This window comes from Falco biarmicus, chromosome 3 (genome assembly GCF_023638135.1).
Source record: "Falco biarmicus isolate bFalBia1 chromosome 3, bFalBia1.pri, whole genome shotgun sequence".
In the NCBI taxonomy this organism is placed as follows: Eukaryota; Metazoa; Chordata; class Aves; order Falconiformes; family Falconidae; genus Falco; species Falco biarmicus.
Window position 1 is genome coordinate 98,969,700 of NC_079290.1, and position 27,620 is coordinate 98,997,319.

A 27,620-nucleotide genomic window follows, 5' to 3' on the forward strand; every position below is an offset into this window, starting at 1 on the left:
GTTGCTGAAAGTCTTAAATATTTCCTCCTAAATCCCTTCTAAGTTTTCTGTGGCTTTTAAAATTGTTGGTATATGCTTAAGGAAAACAAAGCTGATCTTATAAACTGAAATTCTGTCTGTTCTAATACTTTTAGAAACTTTTGTTTGTTTGTTTGTTTTTAAATACAGGCCACAAATAGGCACTTTCCTCAGACGGTGACAGGAGCTTACTTGAGTGGGGTTCGAGAAGCAAGCAAAATTGCAGCATTTTAAGTACCGAAATTTTGTGTTTATAGATATATTTTGAATTGTTTTCTGTGGGTAAAACAATCTTCAAGTTTCCTATTGCTGCCTTTTTCCTAAGTGGTACTTAAATAGTATATGGTACCTGAAGAGAAAATCTTCACCTTCCTTTCCCTCCTCCTGCCCCACCCCCTCTAAGCCCTGCCGATGCAGCCTGGTGGGGGGTTGCCAGCTAAGGTATCACTAGCAAGAGTGACACTGGCATCCCCGGCCACAGCTTCACTAGTGGAACTTTTGTTGAGGGTCCTCCTCCGTATGGCTCAAGTCATGCTGTTGTAAACCTTCATTTCAGAAGGTCCAGTTAAGACGAGACTAAGTTAACGTACAGCATTAAAAATGCTGGCAGTTAGTAACCGTGACGGGAATTTTCCACTAACTGTGCTTCTCAGGTCGATTATGCTCATAGGAGTTCCAGCTTGCTCCCAAAAGCCTGAATAGCCTAGACAAATTCTAGAATGATTGTAGGAAGGAACTCAACTAGAACTTTTTCCACTTGCAATCAATAACCTTTTCTATAATATTTTTCATATTCTTAGCCTCCACTAAGTGGGCTTTGGAATATCAAGTTTGTTCCTTTAAATGAGACGGCTGGAACAGTTTACAGTGCAATCATAGAAGGGTTATTGTAGCTAATGAAAACTTGAAAAATTAACTTTTGCATTACTTTTAAAAACTTTGAAATATTGTCTCTGATACTTGTTCAGAGAAGTTCTTGTTACAAGGATAGGCTAAGTTTAGATTTGCTTCGTGCTTCTGATAATGTAGAAACAGGACAGTTTAAAAAGACTATATTTCTATGATTATTTTGAAAACAAACTTCCAAATTCATTTGGGCTGAGTAGAGGAATTGTTTACTGATACGAGTGCACAGAGGGGGGGACTGTAAGTTCCTAACAGCTCATTCAGCTTTTCTATTTAAAAAATAAGTGAAGATGGATGAGGAAAAATCTTAACACTTTTACGAAGGGCTAAAACAAGGTGGCTTGCACTTTGACTTGAAGGTGGTTTTTTTTCTTTTATTATTAAAGTATTATTAAAAAAAAACAACACTTGAGGGAGTAATTCAGTAAGGGCTACGCATCTACCCAGTAGATTTTCCATGGGGCGGGGAAAAAAATAAAAAAATTTCCAACAGAAATAAGACAGATGCAACCAGGATATGTGTTGTAATACTGTTCCACTAAAATGGTATATAAAAAAAAAAAATCCACCAACTTTTAGATCTCTTCCCCCAGACCTTCCCTGTAACTTTACTGCCTAGACCTTATTATTTCTGGAAGGAAATTAAGCACTTATTTCTGCCCCCCCCCAATTCTCATGCATAGGCTCTTTTTCTTAATCTCATTTAAGAATGACGCAGCAACCTTTTTTTGAGTTATATTTCCGTAAAGCTGTATCCTTGGAAAATACCAACAAGCAACCTTTAGAAAAATCCTACTGAATAAACGCAACTCTTCTGTTAAAATACCTAATATTTTGTTGTTAGAGTAGCTATATTGTTAAATAACTTTATTTAATCTCTAATTTACAAAGTGAAGATGTTTATATAACTAGATGTTTTTCAGATATATATTCTGTTCTGCTTCTTAAAGCTGAATTATATGGAATAATAGGAAAAGTGTAACTGTTCATAATTTTCCTCTACATAAATGCTAGTATGTACAGTTCTAAAGTATTTCCAAGTATTAAATTGTAATTTAAAGGCTATAAGAAGCAAGACAAAATCCTCTGATGATAAAAGATAATCAGACATCAGATTTTGCTTTTAGTAATCATTTGCACTTTGTTAATTTCATATATTACAGGCCAATTTATAGCATAACTAGAAAGATTAAGAGCTGCATACGTTTGAGTTCAAAGTTTCTTTCCCAGTTTATTGTATATGACAAAATTGTTAGGTGACGAGTTTCTGGAGGTGGGGAAAGAGCTTATTACTACAAGACCAAAACATTCTATTCAATGGCTGCTTCAGCTGACCTCGGTCAAAACTTCACAGTCAGCTTAGTAATGACATAACCACATCGCGTTTCAGGTCGGGAGTGTCTGGGAAGTTGAGCTCAGCGTCCATCTCTGCAGTCCAAAGTTTGTGTGAACGCACTTGATTTTAGGCACATGCTTCCATTCTGTTAATTTGTACTCGGGGTTTTAACTCCAGCTACAGCTCTGCAGGTAGCTTAATGCTGTATTCTAGAGAAAAAGAGATGGACGTGAACAAATACTGTCACATTGGGCTTTAGCTGCTGCACACTTCTTAAAGCACTAAAAAAAGGATAACAAATGATAAATTTACCGATGGCCTAGTCTGTTAATTATTTGTATATTATTTTGGTGCCAAGGCACTTAAACTGTGTTGTGCTGCACTTAAGTTTGAGGAGTAAATAAAGTAAGTATGTTCCATTTTAATTTACGTTCATTTGAAATGTATGAGAACATCAGGCTGGTTCTGAGACTTCATTCTTTAATTAATGTTCCCCAAAAATGTTTTTAATACTTATGTTAAAATTTATTTCAAGCATGTATATGTTTTTTCTTTTGTGTTTAATTTTTTCCCTGCAAATAAAAAACTGGGGATTGTTTTGAGTAATTTGTTTAAATGTTATCAAAAATATTTGAATGCAGAGCATGATCTGTTACACTTCAACTCTTCTGTGTGACTATGTTAACGGCAGCAGAATAAAACTGGAAAGTATCCACAGGATGCTCATGTTTGGGGTTTTTGTTGTTTCCTCCCACCCCCCCACCCCTTTAAATTTAAACTAGTGGCTACATTGGATATTGTTTTAAGATTTCATTTTTCTGTATTCCTACATCTTGACACTTCAGCAGTACTGCTCTACAGCCTTCCCTGAGCATCAAGTACTGACAACACCATAACAGTCAGTGTCTTTTGCCTCGAAGGTGTACAAAGCCATTTATGAGCCTCTCTCACATTACTTCCTTACCCAGAAGAAAATACTAAAATGGTAATTGTTTGGAAGTGCTGCCCATGATTTTAAAATAGCCAGAAAAATCACCAGAGAACCACCTAAAGCTTTTCCCTGAGTGACTGCAGTATGAACACCTTGTAGGATCATGGGCCTGAGAGGTTCCTACTAGCAGAGATCACTATAAGCATGTGCAAGCCTGATTAGCTCCCAAAATAATTCAAATACATTGACAAATTCTGGTAACACCTATTTGGTTCTTCTTCAGTGGGAGATTAGATGTTTACTTAAGTCTGACTGCAGGCAACTTGACAAAGGATGAATTCCCACCCCCTTTGAAAGTTTATTTCAACCCGTGTGTAGGTCTGAACGGGTGAGAGCGTGACTGTGGGGAAGATTCCCTGCCTTCCCCAGCCCTGCTGCAGTGGATGAGCACTTCAAAGTCTGTATCCCAAGGATGTGCCTCCTTCTCCTACTGCTCACTCCCTGCAGGAAATAGTTTTCATTACACCTGACACTTACCTTGAAAGACATTAACTTCATTTTAAGAATAACAATCTTTAAAAGGGGAAGAAGATCCTAATGCTGCAAAGGACAAGTCAGTAGATTTTACCACACGCCCCCAAAGAATGACTGTCCTTCACGAAAAGGGTGTGAGGGGGGGTTGGTTTTTTCCTTTTAGCCCAGCTGTCTAAAACGCAGCTCAGAGAAGTGAAGTAGCAAATCTGCAGCCAAGCGCGGTCCCGTGAACAAGGTCAGGTGAAAAGGCAGGGCAGGTTAGGTAATGCTGCCATCCTTTATCCCCGGAACCTCTGGAGACCATCTGGTTTAAGCCACTACTCGGAGCAGGCTGCTCAGGGCCCTGCCCAGCTGAGTTCTCAACACCCCCAACACCAAGGATTCCACCACAGCTCCAGGCCCCATTCTGTGCCACTACCCTCGTGGGGAAGTTTGCCTTCCCCTAACCCTAATCCCAACTCCCTTTGTGGCAGCTTGTGCCTGGCATCTGCTCCAGCTGCACCTCGGTGGCCCCACGGACTCGCTCTGGTCTGTCCCTGCCCGCCCCGCGCCGGGGAGCAGATGCTGCATTCGCTTTTGTTGACCTTTACGAAGCTCCTGTCAGCCCCTTTCTCCTGCAAGTCAAGGTCCATCTGAATAAACTTTTAGACCTCTAATTTCCAGCTACTCACTTTAATAAATAGTTCCAAATTGAAAGGCAGGAGACTTACTTCTTTGCAGAAGGAAAATAACGCACTTGCCAGCATTCAAGATGTTTCTGAACTTTTTTCAGCTAGTGAAACAGATTTTATTAAATTTCTCATTGCAAGTTTTCAGACAGCATTCTGGTGCCTTACACATCTTCCCTCCCCCTGCCCCCGTTTCCCCTAAATTAAAAGGAACTAAAATAACGGCAACAACCACTAGAAGTCATTTCAGGAGTTGAAATGTCCGCTTTCACCTAGCTCAGCCAAAGCTGCTTGATTATAGTCAACTTTCTGATTTGGAAACAGGAATAATTACATCTACCCCAGTGGCCATGCGCCACCCTCTCTGAAACAGCACCAGAGCTGACCAGCCTCACTGGAACCAGCACACTGGCTGCCGGGGCCATTATTTGGCCAGATTAAGCACCGGCCTCCAAAAGGGGTGTTGTCAAGGCCAGCTTGGCATGGCTCATCTAAACCCAGACATTCACACATCTGGCTTTGTCGTGTGCCTTATGACAGGGTAGTGCAGGAAGAACACAAATGCCATAAGCAGCCTGCTCCTGTCTGAAAAGGCTGTTAGTCTAGAGCTCCTGGAGAAAAGCGGGATGGCGCACCATGCTGTTTCTTCCTCATTTTGTCTTGGTTACCCGTGTCCGAGCAGCACACTTTGGGAGTTGGGCAGTAACCCGAGGACATGCAACCTCTCTTCCCTCAGAACATTTTCTCTTCCCTTTCCCCACCTGGCCCTTCCCCCCTCCTCCCACAGGGCGACACACCAGGCCAAGCTCCCTCCCCCGAACAGCTGTTCGTTAAGGGGGGTATCCAGGTTAGGGTGTGGGATTTTGCAGTCTCAGACCAAAATACTGGATACCAAAACCTCAGCTCAACAGAGAAACCACCACACTGGACTGCAGGAATTACGCTGTAAGCAGTCAAACCAAGATGTTAGTACTACAGTTCTAGCATACAATGGTCACGACATAATCTTAAGCACCTAAAAGGTATACGCCTGAACATTTTATTCAGTTACCTTTTATCCACTTAGCCAGTTTCTGTTTTTTAGGAACATCTCTGATAGAATTTAAAGCCCTGATCAGCTGTGTTTTTAATCCAATAGCATCAGGATAAGCAGGACATTTTATTTGCCTTTTAGTATTGTCTTGCAGCCTTTCTCCCAGTTGTAGAAGGAACTGGAATCTTGTATCAGCTGCAGCCAGACTGTTATGGATTATCAGGAGACAGCTCAGACACTGCTTACTCTGTTGAGGGCTACACTGAGTTGTAGTGAAGAGATCTAAAAGTATTTGAAGGATGCTGAGTTCATTCCCATTCCATCTGCACAATTCCAAAGTGGCAAGTAATGTGTATATACAATCCATAGAAGTACACTATCCTTTAAGTTTTCATCAGGATTTACACTATAAAAAAAATGTTTATATTGGGAGTCACTCCTCTTAAAAACACTTCCCGACCTGCATAATTAAAACCAAGTGGTATATTTACATTAAAATCACAAGGCAGTTCAAGTATTTGTAGAAAATCCATCTGAAAATCACACAAGTCTCGACACAATTAACTTTCCCCCTTTAAGCGGGGCGTGGAAACTTCTGATGTTTTTAATTAGAAATGAAAAAGTGTTCTTTATGCCAAGTAGTTCAGAGAAAAACCCCAAAATGAAACAAAACAAAACCAGCCTCCCAGAAGATACAAAATCTTATCCTGGTGCAACAACGTACACTTCAGCAATAGTATCTTTAAAGTAGAGAAGCCTGCTAAATCAGGCTTGAATCGCTTCTACCAGATCAGGTAAAGACAACCACCTTGTTTCTGTATAGATTTTTTTTTTTCTGTATATTTAAGCAAATGTTAGATCATCAAAATTTATTTACATTTTTGTGAAAGACATTTATTGAATACAAAAAACCCCCTATTACATTCAGCCTTCTTATAAATGATTACACACAAAGAAATTCAGAAAGTGTGTGAAGATTAATAGTCTAACTGGCTGAACATTTTCAGAATTTAGATCATTTGTGAACCCTTATTTCTCAACTGTACAATAATACAATTCAAAAAATATGTTTTGTCATCTTTCCAGCAATACTACAGTCAGAGAGATTCTGTGCTTATGGCATTAATGGCAGCCCACACTTTGGCAACTATTCATCTTACGATTTTAAGCGTAGGACTCTTCCTGTATTAGCAACAAGGTGTACGGAGGACAGAAACCTAAACAACAGAAAGTTATGCAAAGAGTTCACTTTGATCTGAAAAGCTATGGGCCACAGTTTGAGACTGCAGGCTTAACGGTACCATAGTCCATGTTGAGGCACCAAGGTTCAGGTTCGGAAGAGCTTTCCCTTACAGAAGAGCTTAACCACACGTCAGCACTGCCCGACTCAGAAGCCCCACTGCGGCTTTCCAAACCTATCGAGCCTCCCAGCTGCACATCTTGGATACCAACTTCGGAGACGCTAGACCATCAAGGCAAGACAAAAGTAAAAGATTTTTTGCCAAGTGAACTTTAGAAATTTTCCTGTAGCCTTTGGAGGGATTTTATTTACTGTGTCAAGCCATGGGAACAAATGTATCTGTAGTCTTTTGTACAAAGTTAAACACTGAAAAGTTTAAGTATAAAACTGCAGTTTCATTTCTGTACAAGGTAAGATGGAACAAACATCATAAAACCTCAACCCATTTGTAGTTTCGTGAAACTTCTGCATACCACTTTTCATCACAGCCTCACTGCTGACATTTCATGTCATAAAATCTAAGATAACAAGATTAAAAAACTGATTTGCACAACAGAAACCTGAAATAACTTTATATACAGAACAGAAAGGCTTTTAAAAGTACAAAAATAACATCTATATGCCAATTAGTTAACCATGCTTTGACAGCTCTCTCTCAGTGCCTACACATGCAAGACAGTAATCTAGATTTAGAGTAATTCTGCATCTGTAGAATGTATCAGAATATAAAAGAGATTAACATGTGACTAACTCTTGGTTATTTTCAGAATGGATATGTATTCAAAATATCTTTATAACCAATACTGCAATATTCCAGTCTCTGCATGTATATGTGTAGATAAGCAGCTTTCATCTTGATTTTAAAGTCACCTGGCAAGCTAGGAATCCACGCTAAAAAGCTACAACAGTCCTAATAATCTAGTTATACAAAGCAATTCAAAATGTACAAAAACTATAAAAAAGGGAACATTTATTGCCATGCACGAAACTTAAGTATGTTCAACTAAAAGCTGCATCAAATGCAGTTTTTTTTTTAAAAAAAAAAAAGAAAAAAGACACACAAAGCAATTTACATCAACACTCTTAACATTAGATCAGCAGAATCAGGTCTGACTAAATACCACAAGGGTAATACACATTCCTTTTGCTGGTGCCTATCAGATCTTCCAATCCATGGGAACATAAAACCAGGAATCTTCATTTCCCACAGTCAAATCAGATCATGAGATCAACTGAAAAGAGAAGTGTGTTAGTTTTCTCCTTTCTCTCAACCCACTTACATACAGCCTCTCCTTTGGCATCACACTACCAAGAAAATACACTCTACTTTTGCTATCACCAAAAAAAATAATCAAGGACATCCCTACAGCAGACAAATTGCTCTCCTGTACCTTTGCTGACAGTGACACATGTATGCACAGCACGAGACATAACTACTTCTAGATAGCCACATATCAACAACTGCAAATGAAGCCACAAGAAAAGTTACTTTATTGACCCCACTAAGTGAACCTCACTTCCCTAGTTCCATTTTTAGTTTTGGGGCCAGCAAAAGTAACGGACCTTGAAAATTTACATGTTACCAACCACAGCCTGGACAATAAATAAACTCTTTGTCATGAATACATTACATCAAGCCTGATCTTCAGTGCAGCAAACTCAAAGGCAACACTATAACTGTGCTACCAGGAGCACACAGAGAGAGCAGCGATCCATCTGTACCCTCTCTCGCCTTCTCTCATTGCCAGAGCCTGCAGGTCTGCCGACCTTATACAACCTCCTGCATTATAACCTACAAATGTATGTCAACAGTGCATGAATTATAGTGCACCTTGCAGCCAAGGCTGTAATTTAAAGCAAATGCATAGCTTTCAGAAAGCAAGTATCATCAAAAATTACGATAGCTTTTAGTTCTGCTTAACCAAAGGAATCTGTAATAGTAGCGGCATGCTAAGAAAATAGTCTGAAGCGATTATAAAGTCTTTTACCTCTTTGACTGTTTTTTTAATGAAGTCTTTCCTGTCAGATAAATCGTAACTAGGATAGTTTTCATACACCTAAAAAAAAAGTAAAAAAAACAAAAACAAAACCACAAGCCTCAAATTACTTTCATTCAATGTATTGTATGAATAGAAGAAGCTTAAATAAAATTAGGGCAAATATTGGTGTGGTACTTCCAGTATTACAACTGCTGAAATGCCCTCTGTTAATTATGGGAAGTGACAAGCTTATTTTCACCACTTAAATATTTAAATGTATGTGGGTTTTTTACATTTGGTCATTGACTGAACTGGTACTATAATTTCTCACATCAACAAATCAGAATGCCTGCCTTGCCATGTCAGGCAAATAATCCCCCAGTCTTCGTCTTGCACGCTCCCTAAGCGGTCAGATACACCTACATTACTGTAGGAAGCTGAACAAGTATCAAATCCCCAAGCTTATTTCTTTCTTTGGTTATAAGTAAAATTGTGATCCTTTCAAGTGACTAATAAAAGAGTTGACATTTGAGTGCTATTGTACAACTATTCTTTGGTTAACTGGGTGGGAGAGGACCAAAGAAACAAAAACCAGATGCCAACACTGACAACCAATGCAGAATATTTTATTTCAGTACACCAAATTTCAGACTTCCAGAATGACTATACACATGACAAAAAGTTTGTAGAGAATATAAACATGCAGTTTTCTTTAAGAATAATTTCTGCTTTAATTTTCTCAAGACAACTTCTTGGAAGTACCAGGAAAACAAACATGTGAGTTAACTAACTGTAGAAAATATACAGGTAAAAAGTATTGTCTGTGTTTTGGTCACCTCTTCCCACCTTTCCCTTTTCTGGCCACATGCTCCTTTCCTGGCACCCATCCTGCTAATTAATGGATTCCTGGCTGCACTGAGTCAACTCATGAATGCAGCTGAGAACTGTTCATTTTTTCCTAATAGATGAGAGTTGAAGGGACTCTTGAGGACAGCAAAAGAACGAGAGCAAGGTGAGCAGGACATAGCCCTCCCCTTTTGACAGTAGCAAGCTGCTACGTCATCAAAATGCCAAATATTTTCACTTTAATATATGGCAGTTGTTTTGGAGGTAATACTCCTGCTTTCCGTGTAGCTAATTTTTCTTTGGAGACTTCACTTCTAATGTTGCAGGTATCAGTGTTGCATACCTTAAAATTAAGGCTCTCCTTGTTAGAGCTCTTAACAAGCAAGTAAAACAATGCCCAATGCCGAACTACTTTGTTCCTGAACCGCAGAGCGGAGTGCAAGCCTCCATTTCTGAAACAACGACAAAAGCCAGTCCACAGGCAACCCACTGCCTAAAAAGAAACCGCAAAACTGTATTTGCTTACCTCCTTGCAGATTTGTTTCATCGTGACCTCCTCCAAATTTGCATTGGCCAACAAGTTCTTGACAGTTTCCTTAAGTTCTTCATCTGTGGGTGGCTTCTTCAGCTTTTTAATTAAAGGTTCATCATCTGAACTATCCTCAGACTCACTTTCTAAATACAAAGAACAACCTGAACTGTAGTAAAAGATTTTCAATTTGTCTGCTTTCTTCCTCCAAAACAGAAGCCATCAGAACTTCCCCAAACATCTAATGCAGATGTCTGCCCTTAAAATGGACAACCTGCTAGATCACCTATTTCAAAACAAAGCTAATGCTATCAGTACTACATTTATTTATGAATCTGCATCATTGCTGATGAACTATCAGTTTACAAATCAGTACGTACTCCAGAAAGTATAAGACACAAACCTATCAAACTAAAAAAAAAAAAATTACAACAATTTAAATTGAGGCATTATGGCCCTAAAAAAGTACTTATTTGCTTTAAAAAGGAGTTTGTATTTTTTATTCCCCCAGCACCACTGTGCTTTAGGATCTTGTAATTTTGCAATACTGTGTTATTCAACATGCTACCAGAAACACCATGACAACAAACGAAGAGAGTCATAAAGGAAGCGAAGACGCAAAGGACACTCCTACAATCTTTTGCAGCAGCAAAAAAATTAGACCGAATGACTCCAACTCAGTTCCTCTGCTGCCAACAAAACAGAATTCAGAGCAGATGTCAAACAGTCTAGATAAGCTTAGAGAAAGACCTACACAACATTTTGATTTTTGTACTGCAAGCATACGCTCAAAACACACAGAAGAAATTATGAATAGATTATAACTTCTACGTAAAATACACGTTATATAGCTATATACACTCACATGTGATAAAAAGTGTACACACACGCACACAGTCAGCCACATCAGCACTGCCAGCAGCCAATTTGAAAATACCGTGAGTTCAGCACAAGCAAGTTTTCCGAGAAATAAGGCTGTGAAAGAACTTCAGCCTAACCCTATGCCTAAGAGTTTAACCGTTCATTTTCTTAATATGGTGACAAGCAGGGTAATTAATCTGATGTCTCTGCTACAGCATACATATGATGATGCTGGCATTAAAGAATGTTTGCAGTATGGTTATATGCTGTATTAGTAACTCATACTACAATTGTGACAGAGACGTGGCTGTTATGTCAGAGTGCCAGAGAACTTAACGCGGGAAAAGACCTCTGGAGACCATCTGGTTTAAGCCACTACTCGGAGCAGGTTGCTCAGGGCCCTGCCCAGCTGAGTTCTCAACACCCCCAACACCAAGGATTCCACCACAGCTCCAGGCCCCATTCTGTGCCACTACCCTCGTGGGGAAGTTTGCCTTCCCCTAACCCTAATCCCAACTCCCTTTGTGGCAGCTTGTGCCTGGCATCTGCTCCAGCTGCACCTCGGTGGCCCCACGGACTCGCTCTGGTCTGTCCCTGCCCGCCCCGTGCCAGGGAGCCCAAAGCCGGCCCCAGCCCTCCCGAGGCAGGCTCACAAGTGCGAAACGGGGAGGAGGGGGGGTAACGCTCACGCCCCCCCGCCTGCTGGCTGCACATGTGCTGGAAGAGCCAGAGTGCTGCCTGTGTTCCTCATCACAAGGGCACACTGCTGAAACGCCTTCAGCTTGTTGTCTGCGAGAATCCTCTGCCCCCACCCTGGGCCTTTTCTGCAAAGCTGCTTAGAAAGAAACCACTGTCCCCACCAGCAGTGCTGCAATCTTTTCATAGGTACTAAGAAACTCAACGTATGTAAACCTTTTTACAGACTATATCGTCAGATATGAGAAAGTCATTAGCAACAGGATGGATGTAGAACCTGTATCTATGTTAACAAAAAACACATCAAGCTGCTGAACAGAAGACATACACAGTGGGATACACACTACTGGATCAATTACAAGATTCACATGAAGTCACTATAGAATTTTGGTAATGTTCTTCCATCAGAAAGGAGATCTAGACTGATACTTCCAGTTTATATGCAAATAAAAAGTATATATATGTACACAACAGAAATTACATAAAATAAACCCAAACTAAGAATTTTTTTTTAATTACTGTTGCGAGGTAGCAAGCCAACAATTCACCAAATTCTGTTTTCTTTCACAAACAGGTGCAAAAAGCTTGCTTTCTACGAAGCATGCCAGTTATGCTACAAGACAACATATGATGAAAAATTTAAAGAATTTACCTTTTCTAGAACTGTTCTGATTTTTTTTAGTAGTGCTGCTATCTGCCTTCTTGACATTTGCACCCTTCACAGCTTTCTTGGTTTTAGAAGTAGTCTTCTTAGATTTTTCTCTTTTGGATGCTTTTCTAGGGGGCTATAAAGAAGAAAAACAGAAGATTAAAATATAGTTTCTACCCAAACAACCTGTACCTCTTTTCCACAACGGAAACTATCCTAGGTATCAAATCAAACCCTACACAGAAAAAAAGACAGACTAGATATTGGGAATTTTTATGATAAAGTCATCACAAAATGATACAAGAAATTAAATCAATTATGTTTGAAATCCTGTCTGCCCCAAAACAACACACAGCAAATGATTTTAAGGTGCATATATACATCCAAGAATCAGAACCTTTGCCTTTTATCTTACTGATTAGCTAATGTCAATGCACTAAGAAAGTATGAAAATTTCTTTAAATGCCAGATGTGATCCCTTTTCTTTCAAACCATTCATTCCGCTAACTATCACTGAACCCCCCAACTCTGTGTGTTCCAAGAACTACCAATCGACAGCCACCACATAATGACAAACTGCAGACAAATGTTTTTAGCCCTGTGTTTAAAAACAAACAACAATCCTAACTACCTCATCTTCACTTTCTTTTTCTTCTGAAGAGTCATCCTTTTCCTTCTTTTCATCTTCTTCACTACTGGATTCATCTGACAAGATCTCTGGGTACTTGGTGCGTTTGGCTTTTCTTGTTGTTCCAGTGCTACTGCGTTCTTTTTTGCCACCTTTGCTTGGTGTTTTTTTGGACTTTGGCAATGGCTGAGAGGCAGGGATGTGTGAAATACAAGCAGGAATACAAAAGTGAATTTTAAAAATATAAACTCCTTCAAGTCTCATGAAAGAACAAATACAGAGGTTTCTAAGACTTGATAACAAAATCCAGGACTATTTTATGTACTACGCTTAACCCATACCATTTGGCAGTAAGCAGAAATTCATTACAGAAATGGAGCAGAGTAAGATGAAATTCTGGTTCTAAGCTAAGCACCCCCTCTATCCCCTAACCAAACAAACCTTCAAAGGTTGGGGGTTAGGGAAGGGAAGCAAGAAAGAAGAATCCAAAAGGAACCTTTTACCTACCTATGCCCTCCCAACCCATAAAAGCAAGCTTTTCTTCTGGTAACAAATTAGCTGACAACTCTTCTGAAAACTTAAAGGCAGGAATTCTGTCACGTCTTATGCAAAACTGCATTTTGTTGCCACTCAGTACCAATGTGCCTAAATCAGGAGGCAGAGTCCTTGTTTATATCACTTACCAGTGTTTGCTGGGAGAAAAATTAATTTCCTGAGCAACAGTCTAACTATTTAAGTACTGCTTTTAGATTAAAAACTGTCCGATAAGACATTAATAATAAAAGTTCAGTAGTCTTGGCAGCTGAATCAAGTGCACCAGCATACACTAGTTAAAGCAAGTTTTCCTAGCCTTGCAACAAATCCCATTTTGTGATTCCCAAATGTGATCACATACCTAGGTGTACTACAATTAGTCAAGTGTAATATATGACAGCTTATTTTCCTGTCCTGTCAGTTTTATTTCCTTGCTCTGACACCTTTTTCTTTGTCATTTCCTGCTCACATACTATGTCTATTCCACTCCATTCACCCACAAAGCAGAAGCTACTTGGGTATTTGGCTATGGACATCTCTTAATGAGCTCCATGTGTTGACCACACACACTTTTGTGCACTAACACCATATAACCAGTGCACTTACAGGTAAGCATATAGTTTCTAAGTCCTCACCCCATTATGGATGCCTGCAGGAGTAGAGCTACTCTGTTTTGAGAAGCCATTGCTACTTCAGTAAGTTAGAACAGCAATCACATCACCACTGGTAACAAACAAATAATAAGCAATGGAGACAAACTGCTTTTTTCATCAGAACAGAACTATAAAAGCAAGTATAACAACCCACACCTCACCTTGCCTGAAGATTTTGGGTGCATTAAGAAGTTTAAGATTCTGGTTACCAGCTCACTATTAACTCCTGATCTTTCCAAGTCGAGAACTTCACAGATACTTTTCAACATTGCATTTCTAAATCTGGAGAAAGAAAAAAACAACACCAAAACCCCCCAAAAGATTCAGTATCACATCCAAAACAATCAGGAAACATTTGACTGCTAGATGCTGCTCTCTGGTTTGTCTGCAACCTGACAATAAACATGAATACGTACACTTAACTACATTTCCAGTCTTAACAATAGTTAAGCAAAGAACCACCACCACTACATAAAGCAAAATAAAACAGAATTCCCAAATCCACATACATATATATCCTACTCTACACATATAAGTAAAATCCCCAGAATCTCTCCTCATCTACCACACCAGAAAGAATCAGTCTTGGAAAAAAAGTCCAGTGGGTACAAGACTTGAACTCTAAAAGGAGGAAGGACATTTCCCTTTATTTTCTCTGGTTCCTTATCCCTTTATGGAAGTACCTCTGATGATGACAGAGGTTAAAAGAAACTCTCATATCCACCCCCTTTACTTCAAAAGGACCTTAAACCAATTGTTCCACTTTATCATTTGTCTCACTGGTATTGAAAAGTCAAATCCTGCGTGGGTATGACATCACAAAGCAAGCTTAATGAGATTTTAAAACCAAAACCCCCCTACTTATTCTACTTGTAACCTCCCTTTAAATGCTTATGCTTCCCTCTTCACTCATTTTGTACAATGCTGCCTGAAAAGTAGTCTGTCTGACCACTTTTCATGAGTTTAATAGCTACTTCGGGTAATCAAAAAGTCCAAGGAAACCTATTTTTCATGTTGATTTAAAAAGTCAGTGCAACTGTTTCAAGGTGGCCTACAACTTCTCTAAAGCAGCATTTAATTTCAGACTATCTGTTCAGCTTTTGGGAGTACATGAATACTTGTAAGGTATTCCTGCAGGATCAAAATTCAGTCTTTCGCATTTTAAAAGTCATTAATACTAGAGAGTTAAAACCACTTGCTGGCAAATTTAAAAACTGCACAACACTGAAGTTTCTATTTAAGACTTTCAAGACCTTGTAGACTGAATTTAGGATTTTATGGTTCTACTACTGCTTTAAGTAAAATTCCTTATGACTTGTTACATGTGGCACTTATCCTTGTATTTTAACTTAGGTTAGAACTAATATATACAAAGAATAAATATCACCTCCCAAATCCTTTCATATTTTTCATGCATTGAAGGTACATCTGCAGGTAATAGCAAACAATGTACTAAGTCTTAAAATGCACTTCAAGTGTGCAATAAACAAGTGCACACAAGTTTTGAGTCAGTAACTTCCAGAGCAAGTAGTTCCGACTTACAAAATCCAAGAACTCTACTCCACACAACAACCTCAACCCTCATCCTTTTTAGTTTATAACCTAAACAGTAAGATTCTGCAAAATAAATGTTGCCCTTCATTCATTTCATTCAGTGCTGTTAAAACATGTTGACATGCAAGCATACTGTGTGGCCAGAAATCAACCACATCGAATAAATGAACAACCTCATCAGCAATGTTTGATACACAGCTATGAACAGTGGCAGAACTTCCTACCGCAACACAAGCTCAGTACCTTGATATAAGAGTGACAATGCAACCAGTTTTCAGAATATTTCCTGAAGACTGAAGGGTAACAAAACTAGCAGTTCTTTCATATGGAAAATACGAAAAAACCATGCAAAAATACTTTATTTTGTGACCTTTTGCAGATAAAGGCAATTATTATCCAATTAAAGCAGTGGGAAATGGTCAAAACTCCCACTCGTAAGACTGTTTGTCTTTTAGATTCACGTGTATTTGACAAACCCTACTCTAGAAAACTGCATATCAGAGGAAGGAAGATTTGCAAATTCAGATTCTGGAAGCCCTCCCGCTATCAACAAGCTAACACTAAAAAAAAAATAAATTTAGAACCAATTGTGCAGAAGTTATTAGTTCTTTCACTTGCTACAATTAGCTGTGCAAATATGCAAGGGCAATTTAAAACCCTTTCAGTCCAAAGCCAAACTGCAGGAGCTTTTCCTGTTAATAGCAAAGCAGCTTATGTATGGAGACAGTAAAAAAAAAAAAAAGAAAAAAAGAAAAAAAAAAAGATTTGTTAAGACTAGTTACTAGGGCAATTCTAGCAATAAGGCTGTATTTCTAATATACAATAAGCAGAAATGGCCATGATTCTGAAGAAGGAAGGTTTTGAGGCACAGAAGGATGTAAGCTCACACCGTGAATAGAGCACAACGTATTCACAACACTATGCTTGTGCTGGGAAAACGATGTTTTCCTCCCACTTGGCAGAAGAATCTGCTCTATAGCATGCAATAGTTAAAGCCAGGACTGTATGAATTGTCAATAAAATGTTCGCATTTTAGCTCTTTTTAATACATTTCAAGTCTTCTTAAGAGACCAGTTTACGTGATTAAAGTGAGTCCAGAAACAGATCATAGAGCTCTAGGAAATAGCCACTCAGCTTAAAGTTTAAATTTAACCTGAAATAAAATTTTGGAGATAAAAAGGTGTGTATAGCATGAGTCCAGCTATGTTAAGTAGCAATAGAGATCATTACTTTTTTAACATTTCTTCCTTCTTTTTGTATTGGTCACTTCCTTTTTCAAATGGGAACCCGCTGAACTGACCCACATTCTTCTTTAGGGAAGCAACCTAGAACAGAACACACAATTACTTTCCATTGCAAGTAGGTTTGAAAGGTTTCATCCAATTACATTTGTTAACATTTCATACAAGAAAAAACCTATTCTAGCATTTTGTTAAAAGAAAGCTAAACTTTACAGCCTTTAAGTTAAAACCTACATGGATTATGCCTTTATTTATCTCATGACAGCCAAACTACAACAATTAAATTCTCGCAATCTTGATACTTTTAATTCTTCTTAATAACTTACTAGGTAAAATCACCTGCCATTTCAAACTCGTTCAGAATGTACTGCATGATTATTTACAGGTTTACACAACTAAGATCATATGAAGCCTGCTGCATGCTTTATACAGTGGAATTTGTTATAGTAAATTTTACTTTTACTATATAATCTGCTGAAGTAGCTTTGATTTTCTTGCTTTTCTAAAATCTTACATAGGATCACGACTGTACTTTTGAACCTTTTATTTAGCATGACCATTTTTTGCATTTACATACCACCCAATTTAAAACTACCATTATAGCTGCAGCCTAAACAGGGTTGAACTCTCATTGCAACAGGCCTTATAATAGGAAATTACTCCCATCAAGATCCCAGATATATTAAATTATTTGTTTTCACTCCATCTACCAAAAAAAGAAGTTAAAAAACATCCCCAAATTCTTCATTCTTCTGAGATCTTTTCAACACTATCAAGAATAATTTGAACTCCCTTTCAATAGTTCTACAAATTTTGTTCCTGGTGTTTCTCCATTAGTTTATAATTTTACCAAAGCTAAGCTCCTTTTGCGAAGAGAATTATCTTTGTCCAGCACCTAGAGAAAATTTGCAGATGGTATTGGTATGTTTTATTAAAAATGTTAATTTCAATCCAAAGCACATACAGAATGTGCACACAAGACAACATCTGACCTTCACTATATTAAACAGCATTCTGAATTCCCAACAATTCTGATTAAATATAGTTCTGGATAAAACCATACCAATGTATTTCCAAGCAAATAACATTCTCATATCTTTGGATTCAAACCACTGGGACGCTGCAGCAATCCAGCTGGACTTTCCAATAAGTCTACGTCCAAAAGACTAAATGTGGGAGGGCAGAGCAAGGACAGGTGGAATTACAACCAATTAAGTGGTGTGGGAGGAAAGGGTAGGAGCTGTATCTAACAGAAGTTGTGTCTAATTAGATGATTTAGGAGTATTAAGTACCAATTTACAATTACCTCATTTGCACATAATTATGAAACTGCAAATAGTTGTGTGCCTATTAGTTAATTAGATTATTACTGGTTACTGAATTAATTATTAATAACAGTATCATTGTGAGTTTCTTTATAGGGTGTTGCATAACCAATAAACAACACAGTCTCTTAAAACAGTTATGTCTCAGATCTGCAATCTAAAGTGGGAAAGACACTGAGGTAATGATACCCTGGTACCTCTACCCAAAGATGGTAGAAAAGCGTTACTGGTTTCATGAAGGGTAAATAGATGCAGTTTCACAACTTCCACGGTAAAGCCAGTTAAATCAGAAACTTACATAGTTCTGTCACTGTACCTTTTCTATCAAACAATTACATACTGCAGGAAAATCCAGAAGTTTGCAAAATTCTGTATGCACCAAGACAAAAATTCTCTGGTCTGGTTTATTGCCATACTGAATAAATAGCATAATTCACAGAAGTAGGTTTTAATGAATATACACTGTTCTCTTTTCTGAATACTCAAGGCAACAGGTCTTTCTTTGCCATTTAAACAAGCGCTGCACTTGCAGCAGTAGTCTGAGACCCTACAGCTAGTATGGACGTGTATAGCACTATCCAGTTTCTAGTTTCTGTGCTAGCTGTTCTAAGGTTCCAAAATACACAGAGATTAAAAACAAATTCCTATTTATATGGTAAGTGTACTGAAATAGTAAAAGTTAATCTGCCTTATTTTCTCCACATCTATTTTATGACAAGGAAACTAGTCATATTTACCGTGAAATTTAGGACACAATTAATGATCCATTAAAAGCTCTCCAAGAAAGATTTGCTATTATATTTTCTTTAAGTTTTATCCTTAAATACAAAAGCATATCAGTTTTTAGTAACATTTTAATAGTCTTAGACATATGCGACAAAAATAGTTATTAAGATTTTACATATAACGTAGTTTTACTTTCTACTACTTGGTGCAAACTAGAGGAGAAAATTACTTGGTAAGCAGCAACGTATTAAAACCCACTAACAGGTTTCAAACATAAAAGAAATAGAAGTACTAAGAAAAAGCCATGTTAAACAGAGTAACTACATGGAGTATTTTGACTATAATCCACACTAGCAGCTTTTAGCATATGAACCATAAATTATTTTGAACTCATCCTCATAAGGTCAACCACCCATCTCTCCACTAAAAATAACTAACTCACTCTATAAAGCAGACTCACAATTCAGTACACCTTTCAGTAAGATCTTTAGGGAAGAGTAGTTTACAGGAGTTAGAAAAATTATGGGCTTGCTTAACTGGTCCTGCAGTATTCGTTTTCTAAGCAGTTTGCAATAAATGACACTTAAGAAGTAGATCCACATGTGCAAATGTAAAAAACTATACTACAAACATTTTCACTGTGCATGAGAACTAACAGATATACAAGACTGATTTTACGTTCTTACAGTGCCTGGCCTGTTGTAGAGGAGTTTGTGCAGGTTCCTAAGTTCGTCTGTCTTCTTTTTACTCAGAAAGAATTGTATCCTTTCAATTTCACAGAGTTTTTGTCCTTTTCCTGAAACAGTTAAAATCAATTATGCTATTCATGACATTCATATTTACCTATGTGTTTATAACTTCAAACATAGACTGGTTTTTAAAAAAGCAAAAAAAAGTTTTAGAATAGCATCAGACATTATAGTAGGTCAAACATTAATCAGGCCTTTCCCTATCAATTAGGCACCCTCACAGTCTCTTTATCTTTCTTACTTGATACTACCTAGACCAGGGTACAAGGACTTGGCATTTCTTTTTATTCTAGCTGCTCCTGCCTTTGTTAATGGTGGCTACTAAAGATCCTATTCTAGATAAGTTTAAACACGTAACTTTTATGGTTTAAATTGCTGCTACAGAATAAAAAAAGGTTTTCATATAATTATAATAGGCTTATTATTTTAAAACGGATCATGACTCTTAATTTGTTGTAGGTGAGACCTAACTTAATAAATTGAATATTTTAAGAGGTTTCATTATAATTCCCAACACTCACAATTCTTACAAGAGAGGACAAACTTACCTGGTGTAATTGTAAAAGGTTCCTTTTGCAACGAGGACACTTGCATGGTCAGTCGGTCAACCTTCTTCTTCTCCCTTTTTCCTTCAACAATGAGACTCTTTTCTGCAAGAGACAGCTTCCTTAAGCACAATATTTTTCATAACGTGAGCAGATTTGACTGTAGGGACAGGCAATACAACACTGAATCTTTGAAAAGGCAAACCAAAAATGGATTGCAGTATAGCCAGGCGCTTTCAAACCTTTAGCTAGTAAGTCAATGGGATTCTATGGAGCTGTATACACATAACTAGAGGAGTCTCTAGTTCTTGACCACAATCCTGTACCCAACTTAACCTTGAAGAAAAGGCTGGACATTTCCTAAAGAGAACTTCACCCCACAATGGAGACTGCAGCACCAGGGATTTTCAGAAACCCATCCTCCTCTTCCTTCACTGCCTTTCTGAGGTACAGAACTGGCACTGATTGCCCAGTCTCCTTGGATGCTGCAGCCCCTACATGCACAGCCCCAGTTTAGCTCTCCCAGGGAGTCTACTACCACCACATGGGCAAAAGGAGAGTCCAACATGCCAGCACACACTCTCCCTTCCCACTACTGGACCAAAGGACCCACACACATCAGCAGGAGAGGCAGAAGCACAAGCTACATCTCACAAGGCTACACAATGTGGTAGTCTGCAGGGCACAATATGAGTGCCACAGGCTACAAGAATAATATTCCCAGTAATTCTGGTACTGCTTAGTAATGTATACATTTAGATTTCTTTAATGTATACATACATATCATTACTTCAATGACACCATGTCTGGAGAAAACCCCAAAGCTTTTACCTAAACATTTCATACTGAAATACTTGACCTCACATCAAACTACCCTTAGCACTAAACAGATGGGCTACCCTGGCTGTAACATCTGAAAGCAGCTTCAAAATCTGTAACAACCAAAACTCTGTACCTTTCTGCTGAAAACAGAGTAAAATATGCTGGTGCATAGACAAGAAACAGTTGCTTCTAAAAATCTAATTGATTACTCTATTGTTTCCCCAACAGCATAATCCCTCCTCCTTCTGCCACGTTTCCTGAAAACAAACTTCAGCTCTTCTAAGAATCCAAGACCATCAGTGACTTAGTTTTCACTGTACCGTATTGCAGCTCTATTTCCATGGATGCTTTTATTTGCCAAACAGGTGCCTAAGAATTTCATGATGGAAATTAACATATTTGCATAGTAGTTCCTTCATCACATCTTGTATTCCTCGACTACCCTCTTCAATTACATGCAACACAAAACCTGCCTTTCTTGCTTGTCCTATGACAGCACCATGATCATTATTGACAAAATTAGTCAAATGGAGTATTTCCCCTCCAATATAATTAAATTTTGATACCCAGTAGATTAATTCACAGTACTTAAGCAAAGACATCTGTATTGTCTCCACAATTTTCTACAAAGATTTTTCAAGCTTCTCTTTTGCAACATGGATCACTTCAGAGTGTTACTGACAATAAAGGATTCTTTTTTGGATATGCTTTTTTATACAAATAATTTTGATAAAGGACGCTACCTCTTATAGTCGCCCAGAAGTTCATACAACAACAAAAATCTCTAGGATGCTGGCAATTCCTTCAATTTCCTGAGGAACATCAGCATTGCTGTTTCTAGTGTTGCCTGTTAAGAGTCTACTGGGAAGTGAGTTATGACCCACAAGATAGATGTACCACAAAATCTCCTAAACGGTAATTGTATAATTAGCCAGAGACTGCATTCAGTAAGTCTGGCATTTCTTAAAGGACAAGTTATTCAGTGGAAAAACAAGTACCCTTTTCTTCTTCCTCCTCCTCCTCTTCCTCTTCTTCTTCTTCATCGCTTTCCTCAGCTTTGTTTTCAGTTTCAGGTTGCTTCTCATCTGCTTTTTCAGATGACATTGTATCTTCTTTTGATGAAGCAACAGAAGACATGCTGTACGGTTCTGTAAAAAGCAGTCAGGGAAACCATTGTCAATATAGCATTACACAAGAAAAATACAGGAATCTTTTTTCTTAAAAAGGTATCTACTTGTATGACAGAAGTAATGTCACAGTGCTTGTTTAGTGATTGATCACATTCTTTAAGAGGATAAAGTATTCTGCATACTCCCATTACATAAAATTTTTCAGGAGCAGTTGCCATCCATTCTGCAACTAGCCTAGTTAAGAACAGTTTAAAAGGTTATAAATTCTTTCCACACAAGCCTTCCAAGCTTTCTTTGTAAAGCATTCGGAAACACCCACTCAAAGCAGCTAATGCTGTTATCTATTAAGGACTGTAAAGTTTTAAGACATCACAATTTTAGAGCACCATATTACAAACTGAACAGTTACGGTTCAGATCATGGTTAGCTATACATTAAAGTTTCCTAGTAAGTTAGAAAAGCTACCTATTTAGATGGGAAATGGGAACAGGAAAATAAAAAATAAAAGTTACAAGCAATTTGGAAAAAATTAACAGTGCTTTCAGAATGCAAGTAACTGCAACACCTATGGTCTTGAAAACCCTTTTTGGTTTTAATCTGCAGATCTACAATGAAAAAGACTATGTGCTTCATACTTGTTATATTTAAGAGGAGTATTTCTTAGCATTTGAAGTGGCTTAAATGTCAACTTTAAAATTAAAGTATCTCCCTTTGGCAAGTATTGTTAGATAGACATTCTCTGACAGTAGGAGAATAAAGGCAGATAACCCTATCTGTTCATTTTACAAACATTCTAGCTTTCAACATATTTCACTGTTTACAGATCTGGAACAGCATGCAGCACCGGTTGTATAAGCCCTTGTGGAAAAAATATCACATGATCAACCATTTTCTTTTTCTGATATAAAAGCCAATACTATGTGCAAGAGGTCAGACTCTGTAAACAATGAAATCAACTGCTTATAAGCAGGTGCCAGAGAACAGCAGCACTCCAAATGACAGAAAACACGAGTTCTATTACCAGTTTAAAGACAGTTTACCAGTCCTCTGCTAAATCACTAGGGGAAAAACACCAAACATAAAAACCTCTTCCAGGGTATTACTTTTCAGCATCAAATGAAATGCTGGTAGTAATCTGACTTCTATAGTATTACTCTCTTAAGTTTTACTTGTCCGCACAAGTGAAAAAGCAAGCAAAGTACTACAAGTTGCTTTTCCTTCCCCTTTCAATGGGAGCAGAAGGGGAACAGGAAAGCTAGAGACTTTTTAGCAACCAGGTCCGTGAGGACGACTTGCTTATGGAAAAAGGGTTCAGCTGGGGGTATTTTCGGCCGGGGGAGGTTATCTTGCAAGCCGCCCCGAGAAGGATTCTCGCGCACAACTGCACCTCCCACCCTCGTCCAGGACTTTCCAGACGCGGACTCGCCACCTGTCCCTTCCCGACTTGCGAGCAGGAGGCCGGGGAAAGCGGCGCCGACGATGTGCAGCGCCCGGAGGGGCGGGCGGCCGCGCAGGGCGGCGAGGGCAGCGGCGAGCGCCATCCGCTGCCCGAGCCAGGCGGCAGCCAGACCGTCCCGCCCCCTGCCGCCGCCGGGCCGCAGGCCAGCACGGAGCGCCCGGGAACACCTCAGGCGGAAAGCGCTCCGGAGGCCCGGGAGGGAGGCGGCCCCGGCGGCTCGGTGACAAGCCGGCGCCCGGCGGCCCCGCGGCGGAACAGGAGCCCGGCGACGCAGCGGCCCCCTCTCGTTGCCCCTCATGGGCCCCCTCACTGGGCCGCTCGGCCCGGCCCAGCCGCGGCGTGGAGGGGGAGAGGCGGGAGCGCGCTCTCGGGCGCCGTTACGGCCATGGCGGCAGGACCCACCTCAGCTCGAGCCCCGGCTTCTGGCTCCTTCCTCGGGGCGCGGCTGCGGCAGCAACGGCGGCTGGAGGCGGCGGTTACAGGAGAAGGGAGAAGGCGGAGGAAGGCAGCGGGCCCGGGCACACAGCACCACACACACGCCCCCGAGGCGCGCGTCCCGCGGCCGGTCACTCTCTCCCCTCTCTCTCCCCGCCGGAATCAACAAGGTTTTCAAAATGGCGGGTTCTCGGACGAGGAGAAGGAAGCGGGAAGGCGACGGCCAATCAGCGGCCGCCGGGGGGGCCGGGTGCGCGCGCAGGGAGGGCCGCTGTGGCGGGGCGTGTGGATGTGCGTAGCGTCCGCCCGCGGTGACGTCATCCTGCGCGCACCGCCCCGAGGGCCGCGCACTCCGCTGAGGAGAGGAGCGGGGCAGGGCGGGCGCCGTGAGGCGGGGCTCGGTGCGCCGCCTTGGCGGCATCTGTCCGTCCTGCGGGTGCTGCTTCAAAGCACCCTTTCCCTCCCGTGCAGCCCCGGCGGTCCTGCCTCCTTCCTTCCCGTGCGGCGGGGGAGGGCTCGGCGACTCCTGTAACGGCCGCGTCTCTATCCCGGCTGTGGGTGCCGGAGAAGCGCAGGGCGCGGCCGCGGTGCTGATAGGCTGAGGGGATGCGGCCAACGGAAGGAACCGGCCGCTGGAGTAGGAGCTGGAGCTGAGGAGTGAGGCTTCCCTCTTACCTCTGAGAATTGGGGGGTCACGGGCGGACCCCAAAAGAGGAGAGGCCCTCTCCCGCTCCCTGTGCTGTGCCCTGCCAGGGTTTAAGACACACTCTTCAAACCAGAGGGGAGGTCTGGCTGGGCTTAACATGCCTTCAGTGGGAGCCAGCAGTACTCAAAAATAGGTTGGAGATAGAAGTAGCCCGAACTTGCCGGTACTGATGACTGTCTCGAAGCCACTGGCAGTAGCTTTTTGGCTTGTGTGTATAGCTATAGGTAGGTGGCTTTTTGGGAGGGAGTAGGTAAAGGAGTAAGAAAAGTAAGGAAATGAGAAAAATTTCAGTATGTGGATTGTTAAATCTTAGGCATGTGTAAAGCGTGGTCATGTAGAACTGGTAATAAAACTAGGAAATACATGTAACACGACTACTACAAAATAATACTTTATGGAATAGCATAATAAGGAAATACTACCATTCATAGACTGTGCACAAAAGTAAAGTCTGGGGACTGTATGTTAATCACCACCCAATTTAGACAACAGGGATGCGGATTCTGTTTTTGAAAGTTTTTAAAGCTGGTGCAACCATAGATGGTGGTGGTCTTAAAATGTAAATTATTTACCAGCAATACATAATTAGATAAGCCTGAAGTTAGCACACAATAAGAAGACAAAAATATCTCATCATTAAGCAGTGGGCTACAACAAGTAGCACAAGACAGATGTCTGAAGACAACAGACTACTTCCTATAAGATGAATAGGTTTGAATTAGTTCAGAATCATGACATAAGACATCCAACCTGCTGTGCTTCAGGTTGTGATGATAAATTAGACCATCATCTTGTAAAGAGGGATGTGTTTACCTAATGGAGATAATTTACCAAATTAAACTACCTATGTTCTACACATATTACATTAGAGCTGCATCTTGAGAAGAAATAGAAGACAATGGCTTCATTGATCCTTTTAGTGAAGACATACCAAGGAAGAGGGGTGTGAAGGCAGACTGTTAAACATAGACTGAATCCAGCCTTTTAGGAACTGATATGGTCAGTGCAGGTAAATTGCATTTTGTCACAGGTTTCTTCTGGCACAACTTCACAGCTGTGGTAACTTTTCTTGAATCTATGTTTTGAAACCGTCTCTGCCCTTCATAGTATGTTTTTGATTTATAACTTTATGGAGTAGTTTCAGTATGCTGTTAAGAGTTTAATAATTGCATCTCCCAGGCAAGACTGAGACAACATGGATTAAAAAGGCTTTTAGAAAAAAAATATCTGCAAAGCTAGAATTTGGGAGAAGGAAGGGGGAAAATTTGAGAATATTTTAGAAACGTGTTAAAGGCGAATTGCTAAATTCAAGAGAAGAGACCAAAACTGGCTTATCATCTAATTTTTACTATGAGTAAGAATGCTCGTTCCTAATATGCTGCTCTGTGATGCTTCACGGTTATCAGCAGTTCTGTATTGCTGTCCTTTCTCCACCCAGTTTTGAAGTTCACTTAATGATGCAGTTTGAGCTGAGCGTTGAAAGACCTGGATGAGATAATTGTATTGGTATAAAATGTTAGCATTAACTAAGGTGTTTAGATGGTGTAGTGGAAGGTACTAAACACAACTTTAAAACCTTGGTTCTGGAAGAAGGCTAAATTGGAAAGGGATAAATGGTTCTAAGAGGTTCTTACAATAGCCTGCTCTTCTATTGCCATAGTCCCAATGTTAAGGTCACTTTCTCAGTTTTGATGGCTAGCTCCACCTTCAAACACTAGCTATCCTGGAGGTACCTTGGGCTCACTTTTAGATACCAAAGGGTATGTTTCTTAGGTGTCATAACTCAGTAGGATTAAATGATGGAAAATGGTGTGAAGCTGCTGCAAAAAGAAGCAGCTGGTATGTTTGGAGATGCATTACAAGCTTGTACTGTGTGCTAGAGTGCACCAGGCAGTGCAATTTTAAACATGGTTATCAGCCTCTGTTAGTATAAAGAGCTCTTTTCAGTTAGTTCAGAGCAGCTTGTATTAACAAGCAATGTTTTTTGGCTTTCAGCATACAGCATGTGGCACATTTTGAGAAGATTTTTGGAACAGAAATGTAGGCTTCACAGATTATGCAGTCCCCCAGCACTGCTTTTATTTTGTTTCCAAAGTGACTGGTTACTGCAGTGTCCTGCCATCAACACAGAAACTAGCAGACCTGCTGTGGGCAAAGTTACGGAAAAGGTCATCTGTAGATTGCAGAGAAAATGCCCGGCATCAAAGTGAGTACTCAGTAACTCTCATTAGGAATTTTATTTGTAGAGTAAATACCACAGCAACTAATTATGGGAGGCTACTTTTCAATAATGTAGGTACTGTTACTTTGTGTTCTCATATAGGTCATATAAGTATGCATATACACTTCGGTTTCTCTGTAACAGTCATGTGACCACATATTTCCTAGAAATGTCAAAGCGGCTTGTTTATGACATGCTGAGAAAAGTCCTGTGTAAATGCCAAGTACATCTTTATTAACATTAGAAGCATTATATGGCTTTTGAATCTACAGGCTATGTAATTGCTACTGAAAGCAGGAATCTACATATGAACTGATAACTGAGCTAATTAACACAACTTGCAGAACTAGAGAAACTTGAAAACTATTTGAGCAGCATGTAGTTAACTTATGGTGCGATAATAACATACACTGAGTATCGCCAAGTGTTCATGCGTATTTCTGCGAGATGTTTTACATTTGTTGACTGGTAAGAATACCTGATTTACAAAGTGTTTCCTAAGGGGGTGCTTCTCACTTCTGACATTCTGTGCTCCCCTTTTCATTCCCCGTCTAAGTATTTCAGTATTAGCAGACTATTGCATTGTCCACACCTGTCCCTGCAGAAGCTTAAAGCGTTGTCCTTGTAAACACAAATTCTCATAAACATGAGTAGTTGATATGAATG

General features: G+C 39.8%; 2 protein-coding genes across 7 annotated transcripts in view; one reads left to right on the forward strand and one right to left on the reverse strand.

Moving 5' to 3' along the window:
• KDM1B (lysine demethylase 1B) overlaps positions 1–2,980 on the forward strand; it is a 28,332-nt gene extending 25,352 nt beyond the window's left edge. For all 3 annotated transcript variants that reach the window (XM_056331697.1, XM_056331696.1, XM_056331695.1), the window contains one exon: positions 169–2,980. In XM_056331697.1, the coding sequence (XP_056187672.1) occupies positions 169–252 (84 nt within the window). In that variant the 3' untranslated portion in view covers positions 253–2,980. The remainder of the gene's footprint in view (positions 1–168) is intronic.
• Positions 2,136–24,197, reverse strand: DEK (DEK proto-oncogene). 4 transcript variants are annotated; one of them, XM_056331698.1, is made up of 11 exons: positions 23,995–24,196; positions 22,002–22,151; positions 20,185–20,286; positions 19,574–19,683; positions 16,826–16,920; positions 14,203–14,323; positions 12,858–13,040; positions 12,230–12,362; positions 10,018–10,166; positions 8,655–8,723; positions 2,136–2,469 (listed from the first exon to the last, which is right to left on the reverse strand). In XM_056331698.1, exons 2-11 carry the CDS (start codon positions 22,138–22,140, stop codon positions 2,428–2,430), a joined length of 1,143 nt encoding a protein of 380 aa, XP_056187673.1. In that variant the 5' UTR covers positions 22,141–22,151; positions 23,995–24,196; the 3' UTR covers positions 2,136–2,427. The 4 variants fall into 4 exon arrangements, with proteins under 4 accessions (XP_056187673.1, XP_056187675.1, XP_056187677.1 ...); XM_056331699.1 differs by lacking the exon at positions 2,136–2,469 and adding an exon at positions 7,710–7,898 and having other exon boundaries at positions 23,995–24,194; XM_056331700.1 differs by lacking the exon at positions 8,655–8,723.
• Between the last annotated feature and the right edge of the window lie 3,423 nt (positions 24,198–27,620).

Coding starts and splice junctions, on each gene's coding strand:
- DEK (XM_056331698.1), bottom strand. CDS start 22,140: ATGTCTTCTGTTGCTTCATCAAAAGAAGATACAATGTCATCTGAAAAA. Junction 13,041..14,202: donor ACCCAAAATCTTCAGGCAAG/GTGAGGTGTGGG, acceptor CCTGCCTCTCAG/CCATTGCCAAAGTCCAAAAA. Junction 2,470..8,654: donor TTAAAAAAACAGTCAAAGAG/GTAAAAGACTTT, acceptor CTTTTTCTCTAG/AATACAGCATTAAGCTACCT.